The 16,551-nt window shown below is 46.2% G+C and overlaps 1 protein-coding gene across 5 annotated transcripts in view; it reads left to right on the plus strand.

The window, feature by feature from the left end:
- COL4A6 (collagen type IV alpha 6 chain) overlaps nucleotides 1-16,551 on the plus strand; it is a 268,983-nt gene that overhangs the window by 218,520 nt on the left and 33,912 nt on the right. For all 5 annotated transcript variants that reach the window (XM_027609383.1, XM_027609384.1, XM_027609386.1 and 2 more), the window contains 12 exons: nucleotides 286-354; nucleotides 1,793-1,828; nucleotides 4,817-4,879; nucleotides 5,667-5,702; nucleotides 5,880-5,921; nucleotides 6,897-6,989; nucleotides 8,511-8,564; nucleotides 11,633-11,692; nucleotides 12,745-12,789; nucleotides 13,265-13,318; nucleotides 14,774-14,843; nucleotides 15,793-15,900. In XM_027609383.1, coding sequence (XP_027465184.1) covers nucleotides 286-354; nucleotides 1,793-1,828; nucleotides 4,817-4,879; nucleotides 5,667-5,702; nucleotides 5,880-5,921; nucleotides 6,897-6,989; nucleotides 8,511-8,564; nucleotides 11,633-11,692; nucleotides 12,745-12,789; nucleotides 13,265-13,318; nucleotides 14,774-14,843; nucleotides 15,793-15,900 — 730 coding nt within the window. The remainder of the gene's footprint in view (nucleotides 1-285; nucleotides 355-1,792; nucleotides 1,829-4,816; nucleotides 4,880-5,666; nucleotides 5,703-5,879; nucleotides 5,922-6,896; nucleotides 6,990-8,510; nucleotides 8,565-11,632; nucleotides 11,693-12,744; nucleotides 12,790-13,264; nucleotides 13,319-14,773; nucleotides 14,844-15,792; nucleotides 15,901-16,551) is intronic.

Genomic DNA, 16,551 nt, shown 5'->3' on the forward strand with positions numbered 1-16,551 from the left:
TGTGTGTTATATGTGGATGTTCAGATCAGTGTTCTGAACAGAGTCGAAGTCTCCTACTTTCTCATCCCTTTACAGACTCCTGACTGGGGAGATGGGGAAGCAGGCATATATCTTGAGACTCAGCACCTGTTTGGGGGATGTACTTTGCCCCTTAGCACAGCCATAGAACAAACCACATAGTTCCAGAATCTCACTGTTGTGTCCTCTGTGTGATCAGATCATACTGTTGACAAAATTCTCTCTGTGTGTGCGCATTTCTTCACAAGTGTTTCTTATTTTACTCAGGGGCTTCCTGGTCAGAAAGGCTTTAAAGGTGAACCTGTCCTCACCCAAGGTCCTTTCAAAGGAATGAAGGTAAGAGCCCCTAAGGCAGACAGCTAAGTAGGCTGGCTATAAGTTGGGTTCCCCAGGATTGGGCCCCAGCTCCAATAAAACATTTCCAGAACTAGCATCTGTGTCTCTATTTAAGGAGCAGACCAAGCTAGATTTAAAAGGGATCCGGAGCTTTTTTTGTGATGGAAACACTGACAGAAATGTTTGCAACCGTACTGTCAAAGAGATTTGCTTTATAGGATCTAGACCAAAAATAGGAGACAGATCAGCAAACAAACAGTTTGCCTGGGTATCATTTTCTTTGACAAGCCAAGACATTTCCAGGAGGCAGATACCTTTTGTCTACCCTACAATCCTTGATGTCTGCATACCTTGGTATAAAGCCATGTTATGTCTCTGCCCATCTCGGCATGGCCACCGGCCCAAGATGATGGCCCCGCCCTTTCCTGTACCTGCACACCAGCCCATTACCCTCGCAGGGCCCCTGGCTGTCTGCAAAAATTGCCCATCAACTCTGCAGCTGGCTGGAAACTTTCATCTCTTCCTAGAATTGACAAGAACCTTCTGTATTCTTGTGACTGTACTCTTGGTGTATGCTAACCTGGAAATTCTGGTGCCCAAATGATTGACTCTATTCCCTTGCAGAGTGGGAGGTGAGCTCATCGTCCCCCTGGTAGCCGATGGCTTCATGTTGCTCATTTTACAGATAGAAAAACTGAGGTACACTGAGGCTATGTGCCTTGCTCAGACTCACATAGCCGGTTTACCGAAGAGCTAAAACCCAGGCAGTGCTCTTCCCATGCTGCAGAGAGCTGATTTTTTTTGACCAAACGGGGTTAGACTAGCAGGTGTCAAAGTATAGCCATTGTCATAGCAAACATTGATGAAACGGCTTTGCCAAAAATCACGGAGACCCTGGACCCAGTGGAACACAGCAATTTCCACAAGATGGTTATATTACAGATTCATACAGTGACTTAAGATGCTGCAAAGTAATTAAAACGTAATCAGAGACTGTATGCTCTGTTGATTCTCCCTTGAAATGTCTGATTTGCATTGTATTCATAAGGGCACAGATTCTCTGGGGATGAAGGCACACGGGAAGGTAGCTTCGCTTTCTTCCAAAAAGAGCAGGAGAATCACCAGCCCACAGAAGCAGTTTCTAATTGATGAGTTCCTAGCAAAGGTGAAAATTAATTACTCCAAGTAAAATATGAAATCCCGTTCAACCAAGGCTATAATATGTGTCTTCTAGAGTCCAGATTTTTCATAGGAAAAAAAAAAGTAAGTGGTTGAATAGGCCCAATTCATGCATTATTTAAAACACAAGACCTTGACAGAGGAGGCCCGAGCATCAGCAATGCGTTTTTCTGCCCGTAAAGCATAGGTCCGTTATCTATGAAATAATAGTGCAGGCTTAATTAATCTCTCCCGTGTCCTGCCTTTGTCTGTTTCTCAGGGGGAGCCTGGGCTGCCTGGACTGGATGGAATAACTGTAAGTTGTCATTTCTGGGTGGAGCGCCCAATGTTTGGTTGGCAGTCGCTGCGGGTCCTTTTGCATTCCTCCTCGCTACGGCGTTCGAAGGTCTTTGTAGACTTTCTCAAGGAAAATCCCGACAGTTGAGGTAGAGCGGGTCACACTGTTGATATTTTCCGGGTGAGAAAGTTCTGAGAGGGTCGGCTGTCCCCCTCAAGTTGCACAGGAGGTAGCCTTTCGGACCCTTAGGCCAGGGACCTTCCTACTCCCTGCGATGCATTCGGAAAGAATTTCGCCTTTCATTCGGCAAGTGTCTACTAACTGTTCTCTGTGTGTTCAGAATGCTGCGGGTTAAAACAAAAAAGAACACTCTTCTGTGAAAGCTGTTCTGTCTAGAAATTCCTTTGAGAGACTCCTAATATTTGGGAGTCCGTGCAAGGCCGTGAGTTGTATTAATAAAAACTTTCTGGGGCACCTGGGTGGGTGAGTCCGTGAAGTGTCTGCCTTCAGCTCAGGTCATGATCCCAGAGTCCTGGGATCGAACCCTGCATCGGGCTCCCTGCTCCGCGGGGAGTCTGCTTCTCCCTCTCCCTCTGCTCCCCCGTGCTTGTTCTCTCTCTCTCTCAAATAAAAAAATAAAATCTTTAAAAAAGTAAGAACTTTCTATTTCCTTGGGTTGCCACTTCGTTGTTGCTTTCCTTTAAAGTGGCTTCGGAAAAGCCCCTTCTTTCTTCCTTCTTTCCTATGTCAGGGTTCCTGCCTTTCATCTTTCGTTCCAGAACCACTATTGAGCTCCTACTAGCCGCAAGGTGCTATGAGTGATCCCCGAGACAGTGTAGTCAGGGTCTCTGCCCACCCCATACCCCAACACACACACCCCAAGATGTGAAAAACTAGTAGGACTGTGGCATACGAATTCCTCACCAACTTGGAGGAAGAGATGCTGTCCACCTAAAGCTACATCATGGGAGACTTTCTATCTAAGATGGAGAAGGTAACCTCTGAGAACTGCGGGTGATGTTTGGGCTGGCCCGCAATGGGAGGAAGCTTTCTAAACAGAGAGAGCCATGTGGGAAGAGGTAGGCAAGAAACAGGCTGCGTGCAAGCATGCACGCAAACAGAGGTGAGTGAAGACCAAGGGCATAAGGGTCCCCTTCACCAGGCAACACTGGCTTAGTTGGAGTGTTAACTACATTTGCAGAATCACACCCACGTTGTTGGCTGCCTAGCTTCTCCTAGGGAGTCATTGCTCTGCCCACAAAGGTACAAGTGTTCATCGACAGTATTCGCAGGCATGACAAAAAAAAATCATTTAGATCGAGGGAGGATGGTTTGGTGGCTGAATAAGAGATTTGTGATCAGTAAGGGGACCCCAGGTTATTTTGTCAAAGCAGGGTTCTGTTTCCTGGGGACCCTCTGAACCCCTACTTTCTTGTGACTTTGCTTAGCCTCTCCATCCCTTACCTATCACCTCATTACTGTCCCCCCATTTTCACTGGGCCATCCCTTTCCCCATAACCGTCTTTCTTTTCAGATTTTATTGTCTTGCTTGTAATACTGTCCTTAGCAATTCAGTTTCAAATAGTTTCTCATTCTTCTTCTGCGTTTCTCTTTGACCCACGGAAATGTGCGTTGTTTAATTTCCCGATATTTGGCAGCTGCCCAGCCATCTTTATGTGGTTGGTTTCTACTTTGATCTCAGTGCAGTGTGGGTGAACACTCTGTAGCGTTTCAAACCTTTTAAATCTGTTGAGGTTTGTTTCATGGCTCAGCATACGAAACGGTCTCGGTGAATGTGCCGTATGCTCTTAAAGAGAATATGTTTTCAGCTGCTTTGGGGTATAGTGATCTAAAAAATGTCCATCGGGTCAAGGTAAGTTGACAGTGTTGTTTAGATCTTTGTGTCTTTACTGATTTTTTAAAAAATCTAGTTGTTCTCTTAATTACTGAGGGAGGGATGTTAAAATTCTCCAACTCTAGTTGTGGATTTGTTTATTTCTCCTTGCAATTCTGTTTTGTGTATTTTGAAGCTACGCTATTAGATGCATATACATCTAAGACTGTTATGTGTTCTTGATGAATTGACTTAGTTTATCATGACAAAATGCCCCCTCTTCATCTCTAGTAATATTCTTTGTCCCAGAGTCTTCTTTATTTGATGTTAATATAAGTGTTTTACTTTCTTTTGAAGTTTTTGTTTTTTATATCACTTTAATATAAAAAAATTTCAAATATTAGAGCAAAGGGGAATGAATTTTGCTGTGAACACCTATACCATTAATATTTTACTATGCTTGCTTTATCCCACTTCTATCCATCTATCCATCTCTATCCATCCATCAATCCATCTTATCGTTGATGCATTTTGAAGTAAACTGCAGACAGTAGTACTCTTACCTCTAAATACTACAGCATGTCTATCATTAGCTAGACTTCAATATGTCTTTGCAGTTTTTCTTTTAATGTAAAAATTACGTGCAATGAAATAAACAAATCTTAAATGGAACATTTCCTGAGTTTTGACAAAGACATACTCCTATGTAACCCAAACCCATCTTAAGGTATAGAACATTCTCATCGCCTCAGAAATTTCCCTTCTGCCCCTTCCCAGTCAATCCCTGCCCCCACCCAAAGGAAACCACTGTGCAGATTTCTCGCCATCATAGTTCAGTTTTTCCCATTCTAGAACTTTTTATAAAGGAAATAATATAATATGTAGCCTTTGGGGATCTGGCTTCTTTCACTTCGCACAATGCTTTCAGGATTCATCCACATTATAACTTATCAGTAGGTTGTTACTTTTTATTGTTCAGTATTTATTCCACTGTGTAGATGTATCAGTTATTTATCAGTCCTTGTATCAGTGGACACCTGGGAAATTTCCAATTGTTTGCTACTATGAATAAAGTTGCTATGAACATTCTTTTGCCCCTCTTGCAGACGTGTATTTCCAATTTTCTTGAGAAACTCTTTTTTTCTGACCTTCGTAAAAACTTGCCTCTCTAGGGCCCACCAGGAGCACCCGGGTCCCCAGGAGCTGTAGGACTCATGGGGCCACCAGGATTGCAAGTAAGACCGACCTAAATCGACCACATGATCACAGTATTCCCATGAATCCTTTCCCAGCAGGGCCACCGATTAAATATAAGCCTGTGTAGGCTCTCCTAGTGGAAAAAGGCAACCTCCATTCTTGGAGGAGTCAAGTGAAGCCTGCTCTTATAAGGAGCTGATTGTTGTCTTTGTCAGAGTCTTTCTGACTCTGTGCTCAGGGATGGCAGCGCCTGGCACACCTATTTCCACCTTCTACCCCCCTCGCCCATGACGGACCCTGCTAATTAATCACACCTTCACCATGATCACCCACCCTGAACACAGAAGCAACTTCGAAATCCTCCACACTCCACCTTGGACAGGGCTACCTACCTACCTGTCTTTTGGATACCAAACATATTTGCCCTCACCGGTATGGAAAGAACATAGTCAGTTATCTCCACGTGGTTCTGGGAAAGGCGCCTTTCCAGAATGTTCTCTCTCTGGTGCATGAAGTCTCACCACTGATTACTTTGGTTTAGCTTTCCCCAGGGCCAGTATTTTTTAAATGTGTAGCCTTTTGGGAGGAATGATGCATGAATCTTTACCACCTTAGCATGAACATGGTTATCAGGTCAATTGGGGAGATTTCAAAGGAGATTTTAAAAAACGGGGTGGGGCACCATGGGAGAGGGAGCTAGAATCTGCAGTGCTAAAGCCAGACTATACTGAGGGGTTGGGAGACTCATCTCCAGGGACTCTCCATACGCCCAGGTTCTTTTTGTCTGAAACTAACAAGTGCATGTTCCTTTCATTTTTAATACAGGGTCCTCCAGGCCCCCCCGGCTTCCCTGGTCCTGATGTAAGTATACTCTGTCTTAGGGCACTTGGCCTCCTACCACTAAGTGTTCTAGTTTCCCCAGAGAGACTCTGGTTTGGTTAAACACACTTCCTGGTAAAATACTGCATTCCAATTTAAGTTCCTGGAGCTTGCTTAGTAATTGATTTTGTTTTTCCTCCCTGCAACCCTGTGCCCCAGGGGAATATGGGGTTAGGTTTCCAAGGAGAGAAAGGAGTCAAGGTAAATAGATTTTGGAAAATACAATCTGCCTTCCATGTGCTCCCAGCACCATCTCTGGCTGCACACCTGTGCTTGCTCATTTTAAGGGCACTTGGATCTTTGCCTTGGGAAATGAGCACTTCCCACTCCACGTGGGTCGTGTGGTGGGATCCCTGGAGGGGCTGCGTGTACACACGCCACACGTCGGCTCCTGGGGTCTTTTTCCTTCCAAATACTGTATGTAGTCTCCCTGCTTCTGACCTGTGAAATGTGCGTGTCTTACCAACATACTCTGTTGAAATCAATTCCCTCCTCCTCCCACCTGGGTATTTCCCTGATGTTCTGTATATTGTGTCACCTTTTCTTTCCTCTCCTTTGCTTCTCCTCTTCCCTCTGTCCTTCCTCTTCTGCCTCCTCCTCCTTCTCCTCTCTCCTCCTCAACCTCTCACCATTCTCTTTTACTTCCCTTCCCTCGTCCCCTGTTTCCATCTGCACAAACCGTACAGTGATTTTGGGAGGCTCGAGGAAGCCTGGGAGCTTGCCCTCTCCACCCTGCACGGCTGCATTTTGTAGATCGCACTGCCTCCAAGGAGCAAATCCAACCTCCGGTGTTCCAACACAGACATCACTGCCTCTGCCTTTGCTCTTGGCAAGGACTGGGCCAATCAGAGTCTGATCGCCATTGCCAAGAAGTGGCCATTCTCCTTGCTCAAAAGCCTTTTTTGCTCTCTTCTCAACACCCTTTGATGCATGACCCTGGCAACCGCGAACCTGTGGTTTCCTTTCACCAATCTTGCTTTTTCCCTCTGCAGTGCTGGTACAAAATGCATTTGGCCAGGCTTATAACTCTTCCCAGCCCCTTGGTACCGAGAGTTTTGCTTCCTCGCTGAGGCAAGGGTGAGGGTAAAGAGGCCAAAGGAATGGACAGTTTATTTGTGAATGACATCCAGAGGACAAACCTTTCTGCTTTGCTTAACATTCCCTTTGATCTTACAGGGAGATGTTGGCCTCCCAGGCCCTGCAGGACCCCCACCATCTACCGGGGAGCTGGAATTTATGGGATTTCCCAAAGGGAAGAAAGGATCCAAGGTAGTGAACATTTAAGCCTAGGAAATGCTAACCACCCTTTTCCTATTAATACCAAAGTTCAACTCTAATAACCAGACTCTCCTGGAAAGATAGAGGGTTCTGGATCATGCTTTTTTGTTTGGAAGTGAGGGTAAAACCTTCTTTGTGCTGTCCCCTCTGAAAAACTTCTAAAAAGTCCCTGTTTGGGTGCGTGGATAGGAGTGTGCCTGGGCTTCTGGGCATTTGTCCTATTTTCTGTGTTTTGGTTTTTCAAATTCAATTATCAAGATCCTGAATAACTTAAAACAAGTATTAAGTAGTTGGGTTTTTTCCCTCCTAACTTATTCCCTCTCAATACTTATGTTGTCCCCAAAGCACTTTGTGACAGAACACATATGGTATACATGGTTGCTTTTAAGTTATCTTTTTATTTTTTTTTAAGATTTTATTTATTTATTTGACAGAGAGAGACACAGCAAGAGAGGGAACACAAGCAGGGGGAGTGGGAGAAGGAGAAGCAGGCTTGCCGCAGAGCAGGGAGCCCGATGCGGGGCTCGAGCCCAGAACCCTAGGATCATGACCTGAGCCCAAGGCAGATGCTTAACGACTGAGCCACCCAGGCACCCCTAAGTTATCTTTTTAAAGAAGTTATTTGCCCTCAAAATTTGACCCTACAAATAGGGCATACTGTCACCAAGTGGCAGTAGATGCCCTGATTCACCTGATATGAACTACCGTGGCTGAAGCTGTAGACCTGTTTAACTGAGATATGTTACATTCTCTGTTTCAATGTGAGTGAGTATACACCTGGTAATACTCGAATGCCTGTATGCTGTTAAGGTGGGTAGATATCTTTAGTAACCTGCATTCCCTTCCTTTCTAGGGTTCCCTTAAGTGTTGTGATTCTGTGCCTATGGTCAAGGGACCCAGGCGGGGGAAGGTGTTTACTCCCATGTCTTCAATTTTGTCTTTGTGGAAGCAACAGCTCCAGGTCCTCTTCAGGTTTACAGAAAGCAATCATTAATTTGGGAACAGTTTGGGAGCATATGAAAGATTGCCTGCCTCCTTGATCATTCCCAAACCTTAGGGAGCCCTTCCATGGCACAACTAGGTAAATTAGCATATCGGAGAAGGACAGATTACAGTGTTATGGGTCCCCATCCAAACTGTAATTGTTACTCTTTTCCCCAAACTGTTGATTTCTTTGCAGCCTGGAATTTGCAACAGGAAATCACACTGAATGGCTTCTTCCACTAGAAAGACAGCAGATGATCATCTTTTCTGTCTCCCAATTAGCTTCAACATTTGAGATTCTGTTTTAGACAGTTTTCATTCCCTGCCATGGGCCTTGGTCCTTCCTATACCACAAGGGCTCCCCAAACTGATATCTTGGTGCAGGTATTAGTTGGGGCTCCTGGGGAATTTATACCACAGGATACCCCCTTGGTTGCCCACTGCCCAGCCCAAGCAGCTCACAGGAGCCATATCCTCTATGTTTACTGTTTCCTGCTGCTACTCACTAATTTTTGGCTCATTTTCCAGGGTGAACCAGGGCTTCCGGGTTTCCCAGGAATAAGTGGCCCTCCAGGTCTCCCGGTAAGTCTCCCTGTTGGGTCAACATGTATTCAAGGACCTGCTGGGACAAAAGCTATAGCAATAGAAGACTAACAGGAAGACCTCTTCCTGTGGTTATTGGAGAGCATTCTACCAATCTTCATTACTGGAAAACATTTAAGGAAATGTTCATGTTTCTCGAACCCATGGGGATATTAGCATGGCTCTTCATGAGGCTATATATCTTAGCAGTTAGTAGCTCAAGTTCTAGAATTAAAACAGACCTAGGCTTGACTTCTGATTTCACTGATTTCTAGCTATGTGACCTTGGACAAGTTTCTTAAGCTTCCTGAGTTCCAGTTTCCCTCCAAAAAGGGGGGGGGGTGATAATGGCATGGTTATGAGGATTAAATGAGATAATATGAATGGAAAGGACTTCGTACGTGCCTGGCATGTATCAGTTGTTCAGTAAATGGTAGTTAATCTTAGTAATCCTATCTTCACTCTCCTATCTGCCCTTGTATCTTAGCGTCTTTCACTCAACATACACATTTTGAGGGTGCCTAGGGGCCAGGCATTCTGCTGGACAACAGTAAATAACAGTCAAAGAAGTAAAAGTTCTTGTCCTTGAGGAGAGTTCATTCTAATGGGGGAGTGAGGGAAGGAGACAAAAACAAGTAAACAAATGAATCAAGAACAAGTTCTTATCATAATAAGTGATACATAGAAGGTTAAAGAAAGGGTAAAGTGATGGAGTGTGGCGTGAGAATAGGGTGGGCTACTTTGGGCAGAGCGGTCATGAAGGGCCTCTCTGAGGAAGTGCACATTATGAAGAAGCAAGTCCCACGAGGATCAGGAAGAGCGTTTTTGGCCGAAGGAAACGCTGAAGCAAATAACAGACTTATTTCAACATAAAAGACTTCAGTATTTCTAAGAGATAAGAACTTTTTAAAAACATAGTTACGGGGCACCTGGGTGACTCAGTTAAGCGTCTGACTCTTGGTTTCAGCTCAGGGTCGCAATCTTAGGGTCGTGAGATTGAGCCCCATCCAGGCTCCCCTGTGGCCTCACTCCCCCTTTTCCCAGTTCGAGAAACTGCCTTAGTTGTGCAGGTGGGTCTAGCCATCTCTGCTGGCTCGGCTGGGGCCATGGGGAGCCTGCTTGGGGTGGGGGGGGAGAAGCTTGAGCAGAGGGTGGCTGCAAGGTGGCCTGCCTCTCGGACGAGCATGCCTCTGAGGACTGGGCCACGGGGCTGACACCCCCTAGCTCCAGCCTAGTTTTCGAGGCTCGCCTGCTCCTCGTACCACCCGCCTCACCCCTGTCTCAGTGACTATGTTACCTCCCCCACCTTACTCCTGGCCACGTGACTGAAGTTGAGTTTTTGCAGAACTACTAATATCCTTGAACCAAAAATAGCAGGAGACCAGGGCCCTAGCCAGTAGGCCTAGGAACGACTGAGCTAGTGCTCTAAGCATGAGAGAGTTCCTGGATACGCTTCACCTTTTGCTTTGTTCTCTGAGTCATTCTATTGAATTCAACAAGGATGTATGGGATGACCTTGTATGGTGTAGCGTGCAGTAGCGTGTCTTGGAGGCGATGGAAGAGAGTGTGGTATAGACCTCCTGCTTACCAACTCTCCTACATGACCCATCTTAGTGCTGTTCAGAGTCTGGGGCAGTGCGGGCTGCCACAGCTTCCGTGGACAGGTCACGGTGCTTGGCTTCGGAGGCCCGGAGACGTGTTCCATCGGGCAGCAGCATGCCTTGGTTTCCAATTTGAGATGCAGCACTACGATTTCAAATAAGTTTGTGTTCAACTTGACCCTTTCAAATAGAAATCCTATTCAGCATGAGGTCTGAGCCATGTGCCACAGAACTAGAGATGGAGAAGAAAAGAAAGACAAGTAGGAACCAAAGTCAGCTTTGAACTAGACCCTTCACAGATGCACACTCCACCCTCCACCCCACACAAAAAAAGCCACACACACAAAAAAGCCCTACATTAAAAACAATAACAACAACCAAAAAACCCCACTTGGGCCTAGAAAGCTAAGGGCTATTCAGCCAGCTTTCAGTACCCATGGGAATGCTCTGAGTATATAAGAGGAAGAGATGACAGGAGACATGCCACAACATTTACTGTGTTTCACAAGCTTACATTCAAGAAAGCGCCCCTGCCTCCTTCACTCTTACAATAGGCCTAAATGTTGTTTGCCAAAACCTATGCTCCAGAAATTCCACGTTTAAACAATAACAACAAAATGGCCATGAAAGACGTTATCCACTTTGGTAGTGAACTCTTCTGTACTTCAAGGGCCCAGAATGTGCTTGCCTTGGACCCAGAGGGAAGGAAACTTTCTCACCCACTGTTTTTTGAATTTCTGCTTGTCCCTAGAGAGTCCCCAAGTCATGTCCATGGCTGCAAGCCCTCACCTCCTTTGATCAGGGCAAGAGGGGTTGAAGACCGTCTCATAGTGCCCTTTGGAGTACTGCTAGGGCCCGCAGGGGTCTAGATCACACCTAGATAGAAATAATCCTTCCCATCGAAGAGGATGATGCAGCCATCATGACTTCAAATGGCAAAAGTTCTTCCCACCAGTATTGACTCCCAAGGATTAACACAGTTCTCCATTTATGGGTCAAAGAAACGAGCTCCTAGGTGGTAGAAAACAGCCTGTTTCTCATACAAAAGGTCCTGGAATGGAAGTTTGAAGACCTGGCTGGCTCATCCATTCTGTAACCCATACAAGGTGCTGTACTGTTCTGAGTATTAGTCTCGCCATCTGTCAAACCAATGAAGTCAGATATCTAATCATTTCTATGCTGTTAGTCCATGTAGCTGTGAAGACATGCAATCATGTCCAGGGGGACAAGACATTACTTCTAAAACCAAGAGGGAACCTTGAATGAATGGTCCAAACTCTTCGAAGGCCCTATGGGCTTCTCAGGCAGTGACAAAAGACTCAGCATGGTGAGCCTCCCCAATGGCAATGGCAATGGCAATGGCCTTGATTCGAAGTTAGCTCCCTACTTTGGTTGGAGCCAGGAGACCTATCAGGAAATGGATGTTATAACTTGTGGTTTCTTTTTTTTTTTTTTTTTTTCCTCTAGGGATTTGGAACTGCTGGAGAAAAGGGAGAAAAGGGAATCCCTGGTTTGCCAGGACCTAGGGTATGAACCTGGAATGTTGCTTGCCCGGGTCTGTCAGGTTATCCGGTCCATCGGGTCCATTTTTTGGCCTGTTCGCATCTTTATGTTGTATAACTTGATGGCCACCGAAGCTTCTCTTATTTTTCTTCCTCGGCCCTCTGCCAGGTCCCTGAGACCTCCTCCTTTTCACTTTGCCCCCATTTTCTTGACTTAGTGGCTCCCTTGAATAAGGAATGGCTCCTCAGCCAACTTCTTTTCCTTGTTGTCATAGAGAATTGTCATCTGGGCTAATAATGGGGTGAGCGTTGTCTTGCCTTCACTACCTTCTAACCTGGGGGAACGTGGGCTAGGGTACAGATGTTGTAGTAATGGAAGAGGGCCAAGTATAATCTTTATAGGACAGAAACAAGTCTGGGATGGTCTAGAACATAGCAAATGACATTTGCAGTCAACAATTTCTAGTAATAACCCCTCTTCAAGTGGAGAAATAATTGTTAGCTTTTGTTATTCTAAGTGCTTCAGGCACTTAGGTGTTAGGCTATAAGCAATTGGCCAACCTTAGCCTTAAAGAGGTAACATTTAGAGAACTGTGATTTTGGCTTAGTCATAAAGCTCGTTAAGAATCCTTTGAGTGTTCAGCAATGTTTGCCCTTTACCCTGCCATTTATTTCTCTACTTTTCTCTACTCCCTTGTCTTGAAAAGACATAATCACCAGCAAAGAATGCAGTGGGGGTGAGAGACAAGAGGCCCTCCCACAATCTATTTAAAAATGTCATGACTTGGAACTAATGCAGACTAAGTATTATACCACCCAGCCTTTCTACCAAATTCCACCCAGTACTTAAAATGTTTCCATTTATTTTGCTCTTTAAAAATGCTCTGTGTGACTATTCAGCCTGATGGATTAGTGCTTAGAAAAAAGTCATTAAGCCAGGTCTAGGGACATTCTCTTACCTGATTTTAGGAACTGGCTAAGTCCTGAACTCAGTGGGAAAGCTTTGTTACGTAAGTCTATTGGCTTTTTCTAGTGTGGGCTATTAATCTTTCTAAGGTGGCTCCATTCTCTTTACAGGGTCCAATGGGTTTAGAAGGACGCCAAGGCCCTCCAGGGAGTCAGGTATTTTGGTTAATATCACTAAAAGCCCGCATGTAAAGTCCTAATCAAAAGGCCCCCTTGCTTTAGTTAACATGGCCACCGGTCCAGAGGGAGCCACTGCTTATAATACAAATTGTCTACCTCCTTTTGATGGGTATAATCTCAGCCGCTCTCTTCTTTTGTCTGAGTATCCAGCGTTGACCAATCCAGTGCCGTGCTATGGCCCTACTTCTTTATTTTGTAATCAGGGGCTAGAGAGGCCAGCCTGCTTGCCATCCCTAGCCTTGGGGCCCATATACCTCCTAACAGGCGCGTTGGCTACCTCATGCCATATTGCCTTCTGGAACATTGTATGCCCTCCCAAGTGGGGTAGAATCCATGCATACCCTGGAAGGCCAGCCAAGATCCCTGTGCCATTTGCCCTGGCCTCATCCAAAGACCAGTCCCTCCTATGTTCTTAGACATTTGACTAGTTGTAACTGTGTTTCTGTCACAGGGCAAGAAGGGGTCCTCAGGTTTCCCTGGGCTTAATGGATTCCCAGGAATTAAGGTAATGTTGCTGGGAAGTGAAAATCCAGGATTGGGGTGGTGGAAGGGTGAAGAATTCCCATAAATGCGCTTTAGTCCATTTGGCCACTCTAAGAAACTATCACACACGGGGTGGCTTATAAAAAAAAAAAAATAGAAAATTATTCCTCACAGTCCTGGAGGCCGGAAGCCCGAGATCAGGATGCCAGCATGAGTGAGGGTCCCCTTCCAGGTCACTTACTTCTCACTGTGTCTTCACATGGTGGAAGGGGCAAGCTAGCTCTCTTGGCCTCCTCTTATAAGGGCACTAGTCCCAATCATGGGGGCTCCGCACTCATGACCTGATCCCCTCCCAAAGGCCCTACCTCCTAGCACCGTCACTTCGGGCATTCGGTTGTCAGAATGAATCGGGGGCAGGGGGGACGCAAACACCTGGACCATAGTGAATGCCTACCTATGAGATGAAGTATTCTTTCGCTATTTTAACATTGTAAATGTTACTCTTTTCACATGAAGTGCATGAACCCTACTTTCAGCACACAAAGCCAATGAGCCTTCCTTAGATACTACTTGATCAGAGGTAGACTAAAGTCGGGGAGGTAGGGGGGAGGGCTGCAGGAGCAAATCCATCTCTCCAAGGAGGAATATTCTACTATTGACACTGCTTAGAATTGCCAAATTTTTGGTTTTAAGATTTTTTAAAGATTTTATTTATTTATTTGACAGAGAGAGACACAGCGAGAGAGGGAGCACAAGCAGGGGGAGTGGGAGAGGGAGAAGCAGGCTTCCCGCTGAGCAGGGAGTCCGATGTGGGGCTCGATCCCAGGACCCCGGGACCCTGACCTGAGCCGAAGGCAAACGCTTAACCGACTGAGCCACCCAGGCGCCCCAGTTTTATGATTGTTTTTAAGTTGTCTACAGAGAATGCATCCCCTTATCACCTGTTCCGGGGGCAGGCAGCTCCCACCACCCCACTGGGATAAGCCACTGTATCTGATTCTGATACCTGAATCCCCCTTTTGGGGGACTTAGGACTCCTTTGACTTCCTCTGCCTGAAATCATCCACTAACGAGGCCAGTGAAGGTAGCAGAGTCCTGGGCCCGCTTACAGTGGGAAAAAAAAGTTGAAACTGCCCCTTCCTTTGCACCTCTTTGGTGCAGCAACATTGTCTTCTCTTGGGATCTATGTCCCAGGCCCAGAAGCAGATGATCCAGGAATCAGGTTGCAAAATAAAATTGGGATCCCTTATTTTTGACAGGTTTGCAAATTGAGCGTCGGACTCCTGACATGCTTTGCGTTACCTTCATCTGAAATTTATTGGACTTCATAATTAACCTGTGCACTAGTTGGCCCTGGGAATCAGGGGTTGCAGAAGGAGAAAGCTTTCATTTTCCCAGGGAATGGCTTTGAGGGCACATAGAGCTTGAGTGATAAGGTCATGGGAATGTTTGTGTTTAACCAGTTGAATCTTTACAGGGTGAAAAGGGTGGCATTGGCCTGCCAGGCCCAGATGTTTTCATCGATACAGATGGTGCTGTGATCTCAGGTGCAACTTTTCATTGACTGGAGTGAAAAAGAAAGGACCGGGGGTGACATTCTAGAGTCCCTATAATTGTTAAGAGGATACTTTGTCAGCCACTGGATTGTTGCTGAAGCCAGCACCCTCAAGGGCCCCTCATGGGTCCTGTACTTGGGGAATGAAGCTAACTCCAATGTCTTCGGGCAAAGAAGCCAAGGCCTACACTCTGTGTTTGTGTTAGGTCCACCAAGACTAGGGTTTTGGTCGGACTGGGCCTGGACTTGCTGAAAGTTGTTCTCCTAATGATGCTTAGGGCAGGATTGATATCCTCCCCAGCTAGGCTGACTTTAGCCTGACACTGTGGGACACTTGGGGTCTCATATGCATGATCCCATGTGTGTTTGGGTTTGACAATCGCATAGGAGGTGGGAAAGTATCCACCTGTTCCCATTGCCTTCTCCAGTGTGTCTCCAGTGACTGCTTGCTTGAGCAAAGGCTTCTACTACTGTACCTCTTCTGCCTCGGTCTCTGAAATTACTTCTCCCCTCTCATCCTCTCTGGCCCACGCCCTGTCCAGTAAACTCATTGAAGCCAGGATGTTAATGATTGACAGTGGCTTCCTGGAAACCTATGGGCATAACATGAGTAGTAGACTTCAACACCTTAATCCCAAATGGTAGATACTTGAGGCATGACAGCAGGTTAACAGTAGTAGAAGAACCTTCCTAGTACTTACCAGATCTTACCATGGAATGTTAGCCCTGGCCAGACCGGTTCTGAACACTAGTGGGGCCTTAGCTCCAGTCAGCCCGTGATCACACGGGGCCATCAGCATCTGGGAGACCTGTGAAGGGCAAGAAAGAGACTTCTACCCTGAGGACATCTCCTTGCAACCCTTCTTAGGCATTCTGTGGCATTTGTAGGCCTCTTCTGGGTTTGCTTACTGCTTTTTTTTTTTTTTTCATCGCAATGCCAGGTTATCCTGGAGACCCCGGGATGCCAGGCCTCCCAGGACTTAAAGGAGACGAAGGTATCCAGGGCCTGCCTGGCCCTTCTGGCATCCCTGGCTTACTGGCTTTACCAGGTGAAACAAACTAACCCACTCCCTACATAGACATGCTGGTGCCCAGCATCCCCTTCTATACCCCTGTCTGGTCTGGGTACATACCTAGCCAAAGTCAAAGGAAAGGTAGACTATAGTCACTAAGTCCCCCACCACCAGCCCAAGGCTAATGTATATGAGGATAGGACCTGGGCAAGCAGCTTTCCTTTGGCCTGAATGATGTGGTGTTGCTAGACAGGCAATCCTTTTGGGGTTTGCAGCAACTAGAGGGGGCTGGCGTTGGACTGCTGGAGCCCTATCACTCTTCTATGGGTTTGCCATCCCAGCTGATGCTTGCCAGCAGGGGCTTACGGAAGCCTAGAGGAGAGTTTTGTACCCGGACCCTCACTCTCTGCTTACCTCAGGCACTAAATGGCCCAGGAGCCCATGACTGAACCCACCATTGGAGGAGCACACCCATTTGTCATTCTGTAGTAGTGAATAGAGAAAGGCCATGCCAGATTCTCAGAGGCCGTGATGAGCCAAATATAAAGCTTCAGAGAGGACTTTGAAAGGCATAAGTGTCTAAGTTCCTTGGAGATGGGCATCTGGACGGATCCCTATGCTTTGAAAGCAACCACTTGGAAGGGGTACAGCTGATCCCACCACCGAGGTTGAAAAATCAAAAAGGAG

This window comes from Zalophus californianus, chromosome X, assembly GCF_009762305.2.
Source record: "Zalophus californianus isolate mZalCal1 chromosome X, mZalCal1.pri.v2, whole genome shotgun sequence".
NCBI lineage: Eukaryota > Metazoa > Chordata > Mammalia > Carnivora > Otariidae > Zalophus > Zalophus californianus.